The 16,034-nt window shown below is 43.6% G+C and overlaps 1 protein-coding gene across 1 annotated transcript in view; it reads right to left on the bottom strand.

Moving 5' to 3' along the window:
• Positions 1-14,699, bottom strand: part of TPH2 (tryptophan hydroxylase 2) — an 83,334-nt gene extending 68,635 nt beyond the window's left edge. The window contains exons 1-5 of the mRNA XM_010988215.3: positions 14,595-14,699; positions 12,010-12,162; positions 9,275-9,458; positions 9,064-9,164; positions 4,084-4,151 (exon numbers count right to left, since the gene is read on the bottom strand). Of these exons, the coding sequence (XP_010986517.2) occupies positions 4,084-4,151; positions 9,064-9,164; positions 9,275-9,458; positions 12,010-12,162; positions 14,595-14,699 (611 nt within the window). The remainder of the gene's footprint in view (positions 1-4,083; positions 4,152-9,063; positions 9,165-9,274; positions 9,459-12,009; positions 12,163-14,594) is intronic.
• Between the last annotated feature and the right edge of the window lie 1,335 nt (positions 14,700-16,034).

Below are 16,034 nucleotides of genomic sequence, written 5' to 3'. Positions count from 1 at the left end.
TCACTGCCTTCCTTCTCGGGTCATCCATGGAGAATGATGTTTGCACTGATGAATGTTTCTCTACTGTTACTGGTGAGGCAGTTAGGCCTCCCCAGTGCTCAGGCAGGTCTGCGGGTGGAGGACCTCTGGGTAATCAATCCTGTTTCTCAGCAGCGCTGTCAATCAGCATCTCCCCTGAGTGACACCTACCAAGGGTCTCAGCATGTGACATGGCCCCACTCCCTCTCCTCTTCCCGTTTCATGGTAACACGGACTTTGAGCCTGCTGTTTTTCATCGTCAAGTAGAATTTTTTTTATTTTTCTCTGCTTGGGTTGATTTTTTCCCCCTGCTTTATCCCTTCAAGACTATCACAGAAAAATACAGTATTCAACACAAATTCCTTAAAGTGTTTCGATATCCATTATTCTGGATTTCACATCTTCTTCTTCCCCTTACCTATCGACACCTCAGTCTCCATCCTGCCTATCGCTACACCACCACCAAAATATCTGCACTCCATCTTCATCGACATTTCTGACCATATATTTGACTTCTTAGTGCTCATAAAGCCTGAATGAATTATCAACAGGGAATGAAAGTCTTCTCCCAGTATCCAAGTGGTCCCTAATTTTATTATTAACAAACTATATTTGAAGAGACCTCACATGCCGGATTTTTCAGGACCACCCCAATTTCAAATAATCTGCTCCACAGACCAGTGGTTCCAAGCTTTGGTTTGGAAAATCAGATTGAATCACGAGTTTGTTTTAAGCAATTATTGTATTGACATTTTTTTCCTTTGCTCAGTCGGAAAGCCATCAGCTCTAGAAAAACACCTATGTCAATTAGCAATTGCATCTTTATTTTCTGTGAAACCCAAAGGAAATCTTCCTTACGGCATGGCGAACTGGAGACCATGGCCCAGGCCGACCTGGGATTTGGGAGCACCTGTGCCCCATCCCACCAGCACTGTTGCACGAGCTTGCATACACACACACATACACACTGGCTAAGTCTTATGTATCCTCATATTTACACTCAGAGAAGCCACAGCAGTGATGGTGCGAGGGGCACTAAGGAGCAATCCTTTTCTCCCTACTAGGTTCTGCTAGTCCTAGATTTGTGTCTTCCAGGGTTAACCACTCCTGGCAGGCACTTGGCTCACACTGTCCACTTACAAGAAGCACCCAAGGCCAACTGGCGATCTATCATCAGTATATTGGAGGCTTCCCCACACACCCAAATGGGTCTAGGATTGCTTCCTACGAGATCTCTCCATAAAGAGGGAGGTTGGGCAGCACAAAAAGTGTCAGTTCATGAGCAGCCTTTAAATGAGAAACTAGGGACCCTAGGGAGCTACAGTATTTGCTAAGATGGCACATTAACAGTGGCATTAACCTAGCTAAAGAATGAAACAGTGGATCACCTGAGAACTGAAGCCAGCCTGAGGAAAGGGAGGAGGAGGATGTAATAACCATAACTGACATTGATGATCACAAATCCTGGACCATCTCCGTGCTCAGCACAGCACCTGCATCCTCTTTCACAATCCTGACTACATCCCAGAGGTGGGTCCCGTTGTTAGACCCACTTCCAGATAAAGAACCCGAGAGGCACAGTGAGGTTTGATAGAGTGGCTAGAAAGAGTGAAGCCAGGACTCGAACCCCACATCGTCTGACTCCAAAGCCCCAGGTTTTAATCACTTTGTTATTCTATGTCATCAGCGTCGTCCAGGGCAGAGGGATACAATGCCCTGGATTTCAAACTCTCTTAGTTAAACACCCTGTCCTCTGACTCTGTATCCATCAGATAACATAATACAGCCTCTCTGGTATCATGACAACTGGGAGAGTCGTAGGAGTCCTGGGACAGGAGTTTCTCCCTGTGTAATGATGACTCGGCAGTTTCCTGCCTCCCTCAGCCTCTTGGGCATTCAGTTACAAAAAGTCAGGCCCCTGCAAACGCGGACCAGATCCTGGACTGCTCCAGCTGCGTGCAGCCCTCCTGTGTGTAAAACCTCCACTGTGTCCAGCCTCCCGTGTTCCCTAGACACCACACCTCCATTTCACTCTTGAGCTAAGAGAAAATGGCAAATGCAAACTCTTGTTACCACTTTGAGAGCCTCCCCACTGTCATTTTAACTCCATGCTCTTTTCCTCTCTTCTCCATATAAATAGGTTTTCTTTAAAAGCGTAAGACTCATCCTTATCAATGCTCCTTGAAACTGGTCCACTCATATATATACACCAGTTCTACCAGTGTCACCACACTGTCAGCCTGTCTGTCCAGTTTCTGGGCTCAAGAATGAAGAAATAATATTTGAGGTAATCCCTTGATCACTGTACTAACACAATCCTTTATACATATATATACACACAAACATGTGTTGTCCCTTTGTATATAATACAGTACATACAGCATGTATGTATTAAATACATTTCTCTCTCTCTGTTTTAGCTCAAGAAAAAGGCTCTGCCAAGCTCTGAGCTTTTACCATGTCCGGGACAGGTCATGCCCCAAAGGCCCATCCTGCCCACACGCCTTGTAAGGACCCATCTAAGCCGACATGACCTGATTCCACAGGGAGCGACCGCAAACCAGAGGGAGGCAGTCTTCAGGCTCATAACCACTTCTCAGGGCCTGATGTGAAAAAGGGAATTTGGCCCATCAGTCCTCGCTTGGCATTTAATTAGGAAACACTGGGTGACAGGGCTAGTGATCGGTCATGCTGAGGGTCCAAAAGGAGTGTGAGGTTTGGCCCGAGCCCAGATAAGCCGTGAGCACTGATGATGTGAGGGGGTGGGGGGGTCTAAAGAGGGTCGAGAGGCTGCTTGGAACAGAGGAGGAGGGACTGGAATAGACACACATGGAAAAGCGAATGCCAAAGAGTCCTGGTTGTCCTGATTACAAATGTGGTGGAGAAAGGATGAAGGATGCCTGGGGCCTGGGAGGAGGAAGGGAAGGGAAGAATGCCAAAGCATCAAGGGAAGTTAGAAACGAGCAAAGGACTGTCAATCAGAGGTGTGATGGGGAAACCTCTCACTTTGCTTTAAGCACCTGTGCGTCAGAGTCCTTAAAAACAAAAAGAAAGAAAGAGAGGGAGGGAAGGAGGGAGGGAGGAAGGAAGGGACGAAAGGAGGGAGGGAGGAAGGAAGGGACGAAAGAAGGAAGGAAGGAAGGAAGGAAGGAAGGAAGGAAGGAAAGAAGGAAGGAAGGAAGGAAGGAAGGAAGAAAAACACACGGGTACCCTCTATAACACACATAATGTCCTAAATTCTCACCAAGAAACTTGCCCCACGGGACAGTCAACCTTCTCACCAGTCTCAACTAGGGTAAGAAAGCCTCTTTCCTACCAGGTGCAGATTTGCATTTTGCTCTGATGACAAGATTCATGTAGCTGATCACATACCAAAGGACAGATAGCGACAGCCCTGCGACGGTCTGTAAGTTTCACTAGCGTGAGCAGAATTAACCGAGGCCTCGCGTCCACGCCATCTTCCTAGACACAGCCTGCGGTCTCCGCACTGCGTGGCTGCCGGTGACAATACACTCAGCACGGTCCTCGGCCCAGTCCTGAGGTCTCCAGTCTCATCCCCACCCTGACCCCGGACTGGGGATGAAACTCTACCATAAACCCTCCAGTGTACAGGGAGCTCCCCTTTCCCTGTGAAGCAAAAGCATTTCTGTTTTATTTCGGCTGCCCTTTCGCCATTCTTGCTGAATCCTCAACTTTCACTGGCGAAGCTGGACATGGAAGGGGTTACTAAAAAGTCGAGTCGAAAGTCAAATTAAAACATTTTCTGGGCCCCACAGAGTGAACAAAAAAAAATGGCTCCTTGCCTTAACTGAGCCACGAGTGCGCCGGTGAAAATGGAGCGCTGGGCATGTGGCCCGCGGCTCTCATTATCTTACAATTATTCCCTGGATGTCAAACATCTGTGTTGGCATTTAAAGCCTGCAGAGTTGGTGAGTGTTTAAAATGGTTCATGCCTGCTTTCTGCAAAAGTCAAAGTGAAGAGAAGACAGGTCTGTTTAACACAGCGTGGGTTTTTTCCTAACTCACCAGCAACAAGTCACAAGAAAGATTTACACAGGTACTTACTATTTATAACCCATGGCGACATCCACAAAATACTTTCTTCTCTGTCGATACACATTGTCTTTAAATCCCTTAAAGAGAAAGGAGATTAAGTTATTCAACAGAGTGCCAGAAAATTAGCTGCAGAAAGCCTAAAAGAAAATCGCTGTGAGGAAATATTCAATACCTCATAATGGCCTGTAATGAGAAAGAATATGAAAAGGAATATATACACAAATCACTATGCTGTACACCCCGAATTAGCACAACATTGTAATACTTCAATAAAAAAGTAATAAAAATATTAAGTATTCCAATCCAAAAAAAAAATCGCTGTGAGAAAAAAAGAAAGAAAACCACTATGATGTTTAGTGAGTGTCCAAGTCAAATGTAAATTTTATCCTTGGATGGCCATCTTCGTGACAAAGGCAGACGCGAATTGTGCTTACTGTGAAACCTCATTAAATTCAGGCTGCCCTCTTTTGGGATGTGTGGGAATTCAGACTCAGGTTTATCCTTCCACAAAGTAGGCAGACTGGCTTAGTTAAGCCAGTTGTTACTGTGAATAATATTCTTTGGTTTTCCAGTATCATTTACGTGTAATTGATCTTACTTACAAATTAATCTTATTTGTTCATTAAAACAGGTCCCTTTAACATGGCTATTCAGTGAGTTAAGCTAACTTTAATTGCTTTGTGTAACTGACCAATAAATGTACATGTATTAAAATCCTATCTTTCAGAATAATCATCAAATCCCCAAATGGGATGAATTAGAGAGGTTTTGCTGTGTGTTATGAGTATAGCCACACAACACAAATCGATTACAAGAGACTTGTGCACAGGATAGCAGGTTAGCTCCCTCCCCGGCTGGGTTCTATGATTCTGACCAGTCTTCAGCCAGCCTCAAGGTTTTACCCGTCACCATGCACTTGGGAATTTAAACATACTGTCTGTCACTCTTCAGTCTAGTGGAATCCTTCTGAAAGGCCTCCTGGTTTACCCAAGAACCTCTCCTCTTGTCAACAGGTGTTCCATTTTCCTTTCCTTCAGGTACTTTCAGACACTCAATGCTTTCCAGGGTTATTTCTTGCAACTGCTGCAAACCCAGCAGGAATTGTTGCCATTTAACTTCTTACGGCTGCAAACCCCTGCAACCCCAGAGGGAAAGCAGGGAGCGGCGGCCGGTCTAAGGAGTGGGGCCAGGCCAGGGGCCAGGCTGCTGGGATGAGAGGGCCCTGAGAGGAGGGCTGGGACAGCCCCACAGAGATCTGCACGGCCTCTGCTCACTCAGTGTCAACTCAGACACTTATGCAAGGGGGCCTGTTCAAGAGGAAACCCGAACTTGGAGAAAATCCTTTCTGTTCCCTCTTCTGGCTGAAGGAGGACTGGCCTTGAGATCCTTCACAGGACTGTGTACCGAACAGACATGAAGAACTTCCGTTGCCAACAGCCTTTCTCTCGGGGATGCCAAGAGGGTCATGAGCAGAGGGAGGGAGGGAGTGCCCTGCGGAAATGAAGCACCCCCACCCCAAAGCTAGTGCTTTCTTTCTTCCGTTAGGAGTTGGGAGTTTTTAAACTGGAGCTCCTAGGCAGGCTTGCGAAGCCTTCAAATGTGTGTATACAAAATTTTGTGACCATAGTTACCACATTCATAAATGGGTCTGTGACCTAAGAAAAGGTCTCATGCTATAAAGGATAGACACAGTCACACTGGAAAGTATGGGTTTCAACACTCACTAGTCACCACAAGAGACCTGGGATGGGAAGACGGAAGGGTTCAAGCATCCTTACCACTCAGAAAGCGAGCAGGCTGTGAATAAAGGGGAAGAGCTTTGTGAAGAACACAGCCTGTGTTCCCTGGTTCCTGCCAAACCAGGCACCGTGGAAGCAGCATCGTAATCTGCTGGGCTTCCTGAAGCATCTCCACCCACTTCTCAGCAAACACCTGCATCTTTTCTAGGCACCCTCGAGAATGATTTACTCATCACGCCTCATCAGCTGAGTGTGGCGGTGATCATGCAAGTGTTATGGGCGATCCAGAGCTTCCTGGATGGGACCTCAGACCGATGAAACAAAACAGGGATGCTAGTAGCTACACCAGCCATCACAGAGACACAGCATGCCTTGGCCATCTGCTCTAAACTGAAGCCAGGGATAAGGTTACTGGATAAAATACAGGACACCGGTGCAATACGTGGTGCATAACTTACACTAAAAAAAAAAAAAAAAACTGCTTATTATATAAAATGCAAATTTAATTCGGCATCCTATATTTTTATTTGGTAAATTGGCAACCCTAGCGCTCAGAAAGTATTGGCTGTGCACCACCCTTCCTCTCTCAGTTTATATCAAGGGTTGCAGAGACCCGGTCCACAGCGGAAGGTGCTCAGCTGTGTGTACGTTGGCACGCATAGCCGTCCCAAAGAGGTCAACCCCACTGGAATACTGGGGTCATCCAGGGGGCTCTGACTCCTACTCCAAACCTGGACACGTTCCCAGAAGTTCTGATTCAAGCATTCTGAGCTGAGACCCTGGCAGTCAAATATTTTTTAATTCCCCACAGATTACTTGAATGGAAAGCTATTGCCGTGAATCAGGGGGCTAAGATGTCCGTTCTCAAACTTTAGAGCTCATTGGGGGCTCCTGCAAATCCTTTTAAATGAAGATTCCAGGGTCCCTCCCTGGAAGTTCTGATTCAGTAGGCTTCAGGGGAGCCTCAAGGTACTGCATTTTTAACCAGCACTTATGGGGGGAACTTGAATCACACTTTGAAAGATTCTCCCTGTCTAGACTCTGGCTGCTCAAAGTGTGCTCCCCAGACCTCTAGGGTAGGCCTCAGCTGGGAGCTTGCTAACCTCAGCCCCACCTCCCTGCATGTTGAAAAGATCCTCCAGGTGATTCGTTTGTCCATTAAAGTTTAAGATGGACTGGCCTACATATTTAACCCTTTCTAGGGAGCCCAGCAACCCGACCCACATTCCAAGCCCCTTCTGAGCCTTCCTAGCACTAGAATGTCATCCTAACACAACAATCCCTGCCTCAGGGGATCTTCTATCTTCATCACACAATAACTTACCAAAAAAAAAAGCCAAAACACCCAGCTTACCAACATCAAATTTCGCATAATGAATATTGGGTATGCTTATGGAAGAAATATGCATGGTTAAAAAAAAATGAGTGAGGTAGGAGATTGCTAAGTAATTATTTCAAGTGGCTGCATAGAAAGTAAGATTTCATAAGGTGGGTATAATTAGGAGGAATGGATCAAAATTAAGCACAGGAAAATTGATGCGGGGCATTGGGTTTTTTGGGTGTTTTTTAACAGCAAGGTCAGTGGTTCCTATGGTTGTTCCGTTAAAATGTCTGACCCCCTTTCTCCAGGTTGAGTAATTTTCAAATTAGACTACGGGGAGCATTTGGAAATAGGAAGTTAGCAAGAAATCCTTTACTGTCCAGGCGTTGATCTGGATGATTTAAAACAGTATTTCCACTCCTGGAATTAAGCATTCACCCTTGTCAAAATGCTTTCCAGTTGTTTGATTAACTAGGCTCTTCAAACACCCCTCTGAGGTCAATAAGAATTTTATTTCCACCTCCTACATAAAAAATTTGAGTTGCAAAAATACACGGACTTGCCCAAGGTCACCCTGCCAATTAACAGCTGGTGTCTGGGCTATCCTGTTACTTGCTAATCTCTTAAATCAGGCTTCGGTGCTAATTCTGATTCCTCCAAGGCAGGGAAAGAGAAGATAAACAAATAGATGATAATTAAAGGCAATTTTGAGAATTTTTCTAAAGTTCAGGAGCCTTCCATGTGAACTACTATGAATTATACTGAAAGTTTAGGTCATATTGGCAAATGTAATACATTGTCTTTGAGCAATTTCAGCTTTTTAAAAGTCATACAATTAAATTAGGTTTGTTTGGTATGCTATGAATTGACTTGAATTTGTATATTATGCCAAATGACTGATTTCATTGAAAAATTCCCTCTTGTCGAAGTTGTCACAGTTTCCTTTAAAACAGTGGTTCTCAAACTGAAGTGTGTGCTTGCTAGAACCAGCCCCCAGGTGAGGCCGATGTGGCTGGTCCTGGGGCCACTCTTAGGACCTCTGCATGTAGTCTCACTATCAGATTTCCTCCATTTAAATAAAATGAGTATCTGAAAACCATTACCCTCAGACCAGAAAAGGCTCCTATAAGCATGACTAGTCCACTTGGGTTTCACCCTTTAACCTGCCCATTTTTAGGCAAAGGGCGCCGGGGGGAAAAACGGCTTGTAAAGAATGAGTACATTGCTTGCTTCTCCCAGATGATTAACTGTACTTCACTCCGACCATAAAGAAGTTCCAGGCCTCTTGTGTTAAATAAAAACTGATGTGAAGGGGGAGACAGGGAACAGTGGGAAGTGCTCACTACATATCATATTTCTTTACATGTGGTCATTTTATTGGCGTGGAGGAGAGATGGTAGTAAATAGATTCAGAGTAGATGGGGGGAAGGATGTGTCTTCCACGACAGCCTTATTCTATAACCAACCCTCTGCCTTCCCACAGAGACTGGAGTCCAGCACATTACTCCACACCTAACTACCTCCAGTCAAGGGAAGCGGCAAGGGGGATTTTAGTCTCTCACTGAGCCCTGTAATGCCTAGTCCCCCTTGGTTTCCCAAAGCGGTGATCCATTTCAGCTCATCGTTTTTCCAAGGGTCACCATCTGCAAGTATATTTCAGGCTGTCTAATTCCACGGAAATATTCTCCAAGGTTTATACTCTCCTCCTCTACCCAATCCTTTAAAAACATAATAAATAAATGCTAGGTAGAAATGCTTCCAGCCAGACATATGGGCAGGGAAGCTTCAACACTTAGAAGTTTGCTCTCAGTTAGGGGGAATAAATAGTAAGTTGCTGTACAGGAAAGCATTACGGCACAGACTGGTACCCTGGCTGGCAGACGGGAGGAGCTGAAGAGCCACGAGGAATGGATTTTACGGGACACTTACTGGGTGGTCGGCATCCAGTTCAGAGCCATACATGAGGACTCTTTGAGAGCATCTGTCTAACTCAGAGATCTTCCGGGGGAACCAGGGCACATCCTCCAGCTCTGTTGAAAACACAGCGTGGGTTCAGAAATATTAGCTCACAGATTGTGTTTTCCCCTTTGCAACATTTGCCTTATTGCAAAATCCCCCGACAAGCAAAAACTGGCCTTGCCTTCTTCCTCTGTCCAAATGTTCTCTGGCGGATTCAGCGTCACGATTGTGGTTTGAAATTTCAGTGACTGAATGAGCTCGCTGAATTCTGTTTTGCCGCACTCACAGTCCACGAAAATTTCAACCTCCGAGCTTCTTCGCCGGGATTTCCTGGACTCGATGTGAACCATGTTGACATGTTTTTCCTGTGGAAATAGAAGCAACAGCTCTAACTCACCTTCAGGACACGGTAAAAGGGACGCCATGGGCCGTTCTTGTTCAACTCATGAGCAAAAAGGTGCCACGCGCCCACCAAAGAGGAAAAGGCAATCATCTCACTCTCTGTTGACTAAAACATGGAAATACTTGCCAACCATTATCTCTGTTAATAAGAATAGTGACTGCATGTAGGTTTTCCCATCTCATTTTTTAAAAGGGGGACATTAAGGTATGTAAAGGACCCAAAAAATGTATGATAATTATGAACATTGTCACTTCTCGGGGATGTCCACATCCCACTGGTGGTGCACATGATTATTTGGGGGGGGGGGTTAGTTTATCATGTTGTCCTCTAATCCCCAGATTTATTTATTTGCTTTATATATTTTCCCCAAAAAATCTAACTAAAACTCAAACCCCTGATTTCATAGTTCTAAAACATTTCTTTTTGAAATAGAGCTTAAAAATAAGATAATCTTTGGGAAACTAATTAATAATCCAAATAGCGGACAGATGAGGCAGAAGTGGGAAGGTGATGCGAAAATGACTGAAGTTTGGGAAACACTGGCCAAAGTGTGGTCCACATTGTAGGGGAAAAAAAAAAGAAACAAGGAAAGTAGCCAAGAAGGGATCTCTACAGAGAAAAAGAAGGAGGAAGAGAAGGAGGAGGGAAGAGGGAGATGAGGGGGAGGGAGGGGGAGGGGATGGGGAAGAGAGGGGAAGCCCTAAACGGAACCATTTGGTAACTGGTTTCTTTCAGCAACCTCCAGGCTGGCCTTATCCAGGGATGTGTTGCTACAACTATCCTGATGCGTATCAGAAGTAAAATCTTACACTAAGTTACTCGAGGACAGCAATTTAATACTTAATCCTCAGGTTTAAATTTCCCCAGCGATATAGTCTTCCTTTGGCCTGAGTTAACGGAAGACTGAGTTCTTCTCTCCACCCTAACCCACCCTCATATAAGTAGATCCCTCCCTATCAGTCCACGGTAGACTCTGATCATCAGCGCAACTCATAATGCAATCCTGGATGCCCTCCGAATTTTCAGCACAGGCAAGGTATTGTCCGGCGCCAGACTAAGGTAAAATCAGACAGCATCCTTCTCTGTATAAAGAAACTAATTCTGTGACCAGGACACTAAATGCTCTATTTCTGTGTTGATTAACTTTCGCAATAAGGCCATATTTTCTAAATTGGCAGATAGTAAAGGTGAGACTAATATTAAAGTTCAAAATTCAAGAGTCTTCACACACGTTGTGTCACTTTGGGCTTTTAGTATCCTTTGGTTGAAGCAGAGTCGATATTTTCAGACAAGGAAGCTGAGGTCCACATGGGTTCAGTGATGTAACTAAGGCCCCATGACTAGCTGATGGTTGAGCGAAGACTCAGGGCCACTGACTCCTTCTTCCGGGACTTTTCCACCGCCCCCAGCTGTCTAATTGAATTGGCCTGTGGGCACCGTACGGAGACAGCACTGGATGATACAATTACATGTAAAATATTTCCCCAGATTTCCATTACCACGGTTTATGCTGCCTGAGCTCTCTTCAAGGTCAAAAGAGAACAAGGAGATATTTGCCAAATCAGGCTGCTAATTCCCCCTCTCCAGTCATCGAAGAGGCATCACAGTAATGCCTCCTCTCTGGACCCTTTACAAAGCACTTCCACCCATATTATTTCATCACAACAACCTCGTTAGGCAGGAATTATTATCGCTATTTTACAAATGAAGAAATTGAGCCTAGGAAGCAGCTAGAGATGAGCCAAGCCAGGAGAACACAGGTCTGCACCCTCTGACTGCAGTTCCAACCATCTTCCCCCCGCAGCAGCCCGAGGCACTGGCAGAGCTCGGCTCCCTGTCTTGCAACTCTCATCACCATCAGGGCCCCCAGAAAAACTGCACTGGGCAAGGAGGGGCTTGCTGAGGGGCAGGGGAGCCATCAGGGGCACCCCCGCAAGAAGACAATTGTTTTTCTGGGCTTCTCTGTCCTCCCTCTCAAAGAGCCTCTGAAAAGGCTACTGCACTTCTGTAAGATAAAGAGAGAGCTAGCCCTAGCTTGTAAACCAGAGTGACTCATCTTTACAAAAGACACATTAAGTTCATGAAACAGTGAGGCTCCGGGGAATACCAGGTGCCCAGCCTCATGTGTGTCATTTTATGCAATAAACATGCTCTAGGACACGTGAGTGATTCAAATGCCAACAAATCGAATCAGGCTGCAGTCTCTTGATATTTAAAGGTCTCTCTGGCTCTGTTTGTATTTGCATTTCCAGGTGGGAAACTCACATTTTTTAATTACTGACTTCCTCACCTGGCAACAGTCTGCGGAATCCCTAATAGGCTGACTCTGAATTAATAAAACCTGATTCCCACGAATTGGCTTAGTTGCTTGTTTGACAGACCAACTCCACTCGTAAAGTCTCACAAAGTTTGTTTGATGCCTTTGAACCTTTCAACACGTTACCCAGAAATAGATTCAGGTTTGCAACCCAGCACATAGGCACTTCTGAAGTGAGGTGATATTTGACATTCACCTGGAAGAGTTTCAGCGCGTTGACCAATCCGCCAACTTCATTTTTCAGGGAGAATATGACCGCAGTCTTGCCGCTCTCTGTAGCAGTGTCAGTTTTGCTGTTTCCTTTGGCGCCTTTTTTGTCATCACTTTTGCCAGAGTTAGCTTTATTTAGCTTCAAGAAGGTAGAAACACAGACACACAAATATTAGTCAGGATTCCAGAGTTTTCTATGGCTGCGTTTTCTTCCCCCCCAGATAACCCATTCATACGCTGGAAGCCCTAGAAATCATATAAACTCGAGGAGAAGTTTTCAAGTCACTGATAACTTTCAGTCATGATACTGGTGTAATGTACTCGAGGACACTACTTTCTAATGCTCAAAGATACTATCCAGTGGTTGAAATTAAAGGGGACTCAGACTTGCTTCACTTTAATAGCAACAAAAACCTCACCATCATAAAGTATAAAGTCTCATGTGTGAATCATTCCTGCCTTTCTTTCTAGATTTATGTTACAGCATGAAATTTGGTCTGTTAGCCTAGTTAAGTCGTATGGAAGCTATCTTCATTACCAAACATAACAAGAATAAGACCAAACATATATTTTTCACAAGAGTAATTTTTGTGCTGATTAAATCTTAAAAACAAAATATTCATTTCATTCTGATATATGTCAGGACATGCACTAAAATTGATAATCTTCTGTTCTGCAATTAGATCCACGCTGTCAATGTGAATCTATCTGGAGACGTTCAGCACAAAGGGATGTACTCAGCTAAGGCCATCTGTGTCAGCAGTTGGTGTCTGAAAAGTGGCTATTAAAATACAGCCACACACACACAAAAAGACAAGGGAAAGAGAGAGAAAGAGGAAGGAAGGAAGGAAGGAAGGAAGGAAGGAAGGAAGGAAGGAAGGAAGAACTAAGTCAACATTAGAAGCCAAGAGTAGAATCTGAGACGCTGGAAAAGATGAACACGGCATTGCTCGTTTCAGATGCTGTAATACATGACTAAGTAGTGACTATTAGCCCTGCTGGCTAAAAACAAAAATGACAGATTCCAGAAACTCGGATCACATAGTCAGAAATACATAACTTAAAAAAAACTGGAAACTTTTATTTGACAGACTGTGCAAACTAAGATGTAATTGGGGGGTTATTTACATGCATATGAAGAATTGGGCAAACATCGAAACTTCTCCCTGGCAGACAGTGACGTAGTGCTGTCACATCGATCTATTTCTTCCTCAGGAAACAGAGAAATGTACATTTGATACAGGGCTTTGCCATTATCTTCCTCTGATTTCTCTACTGGCTTTATTTTCACATGTTAGTATTGTCTCACTCACTAGATTTATATATCATAGAAATAAATAATTTTGTAATTTATGACTTGAGGGAGAGAAGGCGTTTATACAGGCATTGGCATTTGACAGTGTGTTTAGTCATTAAAAGCTCAAACGTCGTAGTACTCTCAACATCTGCCATATATTTAAGTAGCATTTTCTAATACAAAAGGGTTATTAGACATTAACCATAACTCTGAGTTTTCTTTGTTTTCCTTCTGGCAGTTCATTATGGCTCCAGAATGCCTTAATGTACTATCTCATTCAAATATTCATGATATTTAAATGTTAGGAAATCTATTTACATTTTTAGACTCATTTTTGCAAATTGATTTAAACAGTTCTCCAAAACTTGCCTTGCTTACTTTTCAACATTTTTAGCCAGTGGTAATATACCAGTACAATACAACCCTCTGGCACATATTTGGAGCTACAATATTAAAACAGATTTTTCTATGATACAGACTGAATTGTAGTTGGTTGATAAACTCTGGTAGTACAGTAATGAAATATTTAATATTTTAATAACTAGAAATCTGAATACATTTTTTTCACTGTCTTTTTTTATTAAACTACGTGACTATTGCCCCAAACCCCAAATCACGATCTAAAGTCCTGCAAAATATTACTTTTTTATTCCGTTATTATTTAAATACAAAAACTGCCTTAAATGCTGAAACAAATGATGTACTGCTTTCATTACCCCATGAATTAAACTGGAAAAAAAAAAACCCTAGTAATGAGGAACACGGGAAAACTTTTGAAAGGAATCAGATCTTTTTTATTCCAATAATGAGCACCTATGGACAAAAATAGAAAATATTACTCCTGTGTTTAAAGACTAGGCTTTGTAGATGGAAGCGGGTATAGAAGACACAATAATCTTGCAGGAACCATAGAAATCTATTTAATTTCTTCTCCCTGTTCCTACTCATAATAAATGGCCTTTCAAAATTCTACACACTTTGGATAGATGTAAGACTGGTTCACACAATCTCTCATTCTTAATGTTCAGGAACCTCTTTATTTTCAACTTATAAACTTTAAGGGAAGGAAGTTCAGCACGTATCGATCAGCACACCGGCTTTACTTTATGGAGAGAGAAGGAAGGCTGAAGGCGGACAGGAGGGAGGCAGAGCAGACAGATAAGAGGAAGGAGTTGAGGTGTGTGGGTTTACAACAGGTGTCCGTCTGGCAAGGATACGGCGATCGCTACGCTAGAAAACTCTCCGCTGAAGAGAGCCAGCTACTCAGTACTCACTGTTAAGCTGCCAAGTTGCTGATGCTCTTCGGGCACTGCTGAATCCAGAGAAAAGCCTCTCCTTGCCCAGTATTTACTGGAAAACATCATCATTGCCGGCTGCATGGATCCCGATGTAGTTTTCTTTCTCTGCAGCAGGGGGCAGTAGAGGGGCGGCAGCAGCGGCGCCGGAGGAGACAGAGACGCGGCGTGCGAGCCGCGGGCGTCTCGCGGCACTGTCCAGAACCCTGGTGCTGAAGAAGGAGCAATGCGAAACCTCCCCTCCCCGGGCTCCTTTATATGAGTGACTGGAGACTGATGGAAGACTGATTAGAAAGAAACTCATTTCTGGCTGCCGATGGCCACGGTCAGATTACAGACCTGAAGCCTGAGGTTATCTGTGTTCCTCGTGCTATTTGTTTCCTAGGTCGAGTAGCGGTTTGGGCGTGGGTGGTGGAGAACAATACATAACAGGGTGTTATTTGCAAAAGAAAACATCTGTCCCCTGACATTAGCTCTCATCTCTCAAACCTGCTACTGGCAAGTTAACCTCGGCCTTTAAGTGACTATGAATTCAATGTGTTTCAAAAGGAGGGAAATAATTTTAGAAAGAGCAACACTGCAGAACCCCTAAGCCATTTTATTTTGTTAATAAGCTTTTGCTGATCTGATGTGTTGTGACTGTGTGCATGAGTGTGTGTGTGTGCGTTTTTGTGTGTGATGGCGTTCATAAAAGGAACTGCTTTCCCAATCGTGTGATGCCACTATGCAATAATGTTCAGGAGACTGTATTGCAAAGGAAATGTGAGGTTGTGATTTAGCCACTTACAGACATAGTTGAGACCCTAACCCTAGAATCTTCCACACTTAGTGGAAGGAAAAAGAAACTAAATGCCTATATATCAGTCATTCCTTTGATGATTTAAAACTAGAACAAGTCCAACCATTTGAAATGCATAGATCAATTAATGTACTTACTAGATAAATTTTAGTAAGTCATAAAATTACTGTGTTACAGGAAAATATTTCCAACCTCCTGAGGGATGGAAGACTCTTGATCAAATGAACTTGTCTGACTGCGAAACTAAACAAAACCTAAGGCCGGCGCTGCTTGTCTATATAGAAAACAAGATGAAAAATTTTCAAAGCAGGAATGGATGAGCAAAAATTAACTAGACTGTAATTGTTTCTGGAGTTTTGAGGGGACGATTATTATGTGATATAATCTTGAAATATTATTTGGCATGCATTTCCTCTAAAAATCAGCTTTGGTAACCTAATAAGAAAGTGAAGTTTAAATACATTGATTGAAGTAATGCTAATAATAATAGTTAATATCACCAAGTACTTAGTATTTGCCAGTTCCTATTCTAAGCAGTTTTTTGGGTAAAAACATGATTCATCATCACAACAACACTTACAATACAGTAACTATGGAGAAACTGAGGCACAAAGAATTTA

This window comes from Camelus dromedarius, chromosome 11 (genome assembly GCF_036321535.1).
Source record: "Camelus dromedarius isolate mCamDro1 chromosome 11, mCamDro1.pat, whole genome shotgun sequence".
NCBI classification, from domain to species: domain Eukaryota; kingdom Metazoa; phylum Chordata; class Mammalia; order Artiodactyla; family Camelidae; genus Camelus; species Camelus dromedarius.
The sequence above is the reverse complement of the archived record's forward strand: the minus strand, read 5'-3'. Positions and strand labels throughout refer to the sequence as shown.